Here is a 1,687-nt window from a genome sequence, read left to right on the forward strand (position 1 = left end):
TTGTTGTATTGTTGTATTTTTGTATCTTTCAAGTGAGGAATGCACATCTTTATATAGAGATCTTTTGAGTTTCATGTTGTTGTCCTGATTTCAAGAAATCAGCATATATCATGATGTTATGGATCAAATCTTTTTGAGATTGATTTTCCATAGAAAACTGTTCATAATGAATCTCTTTAATTACTCAGCGTGACTTGGTATGGAGTTGGAAGAAGGAGATGATACGATAAGCAGAGCATGTTTTATCAGAGGATGCACAAACCTTTCACTTTTTTGGAGCATTGCATTTCATCATAGCATACATTATAAATAAGAGTCAAACAATTAAATAGTTGATATGATTATCATAGGCAAACAATCACTTGCTTGTCAAGATTATCAGAGGCAGATGAACAGATGCTTGTTGCATTCATCAACTATTATATTTTGAAGCTTAAATGGCATGTACGAATGCTTGAGATGAGAAACTAATGATGTAGTAGTCTAGGAATAGATATAGGTCATGAAACCAACAGAGATATTCGCAAATCGGGCGATAGATCAATAAAACAATTCTTGTACATTAAAGCTTATTTATAATCTTAAATCCACTACATAATTAGTGATTACATTAGAGTTAAATGTTATGTCACTAAGGAATTAGAACAAGAATAGTCAATATATTGATAATAGTTCGATAAAGAATTTCAATAATTAGAATCAAATTAGGAATCAATACTGGATTTGAAGTAAAATTACTCCTTGACATTTTTTTATTATAAATTTCAGCACTTTCACTCTTGTTAGTCGAAAACCTACTAAATCAATTCATAAATTTTTATTCAATTTTAGTAACTAAACTTAATTCAATAGTATAATACAATCCTTAAGTTCGACATTCGGTATTATTGTTGTTATATTATTTGCAACGATTCAATTCACTTGATAAACCATTATTTGAAATTTACAATAAGTCTAGATATATGAATGGATGGCCAGTAAATTAAAAAATAAGAACTTATATTTGAACATAAGAATATATCAACGAATCAAGCCAACATATAATTTTTTTAGTAAAAGAATTCACGTTTATTATATTAATTTTATATTATTCATTCCCTTAAGGACATTTGACATTTCTACCAGGTCCGCCATAATAAAAGTAATTCCCCCACTGATTACTTTTCCCTCCTTTTATGTTATAACAATTTGGAAACTCCGTTTGAAATACAGGATTTGACAATGGAGTCAAGTAGTTTTTATCATTAACAACTTGCATATTTCTAAAATATGCAGCTTTTCTAAAACCTTCCTGAGCAAAATGTCCACTGCCCATTTGGGTGGAAGTGTGAGTTCCTTGTGACATTGAATTAATTATTTCTCCGCCAAATTCAACAACAGTTGCACTATCCTTTAGATGTCTGAACAAGGAGGACGGCCAATACCCTATTAGATTTTCGGATCCATATGAAAGCCACCAATTCCTAGTCTTTGTATCCTACACACACAATAAAAAGAATCAAAGTAAACCTTCAATGACAACCTTTGCCTTTATGAGAAATTTAAGTAACTCAAACATACACATAAATTACATACTCATTAAGAGCAAACAATAAAGCATTTTTAATTTTTTTTTAAAAAAAAAAGCAAAGAAAAATGATATTTTGAAAGTGCTCATAAAGAAATTCAAGAAAGAGTGACAGGGAAA

General features: G+C 29.7%; 1 protein-coding gene across 1 annotated transcript in view; it reads right to left on the bottom strand.

Annotated features, from left to right (window-relative positions):
• Positions 1 to 1,099: 1,099 nt before the first annotated feature.
• Positions 1,100 to 1,687, bottom strand: part of LOC101513850 (protein neprosin-like) — a 16,015-nt gene continuing 15,427 nt past the window's right edge. The window contains exon 8 of the mRNA XM_027336845.1: positions 1,100 to 1,477. Within this exon, the coding sequence (XP_027192646.1) occupies positions 1,100 to 1,477 (378 nt within the window). The remainder of the gene's footprint in view (positions 1,478 to 1,687) is intronic.

This window comes from Cicer arietinum, chromosome 7 (assembly GCF_000331145.2).
Source record: "Cicer arietinum cultivar CDC Frontier isolate Library 1 chromosome 7, Cicar.CDCFrontier_v2.0, whole genome shotgun sequence".
Taxonomy (NCBI): domain Eukaryota; kingdom Viridiplantae; phylum Streptophyta; class Magnoliopsida; order Fabales; family Fabaceae; genus Cicer; species Cicer arietinum.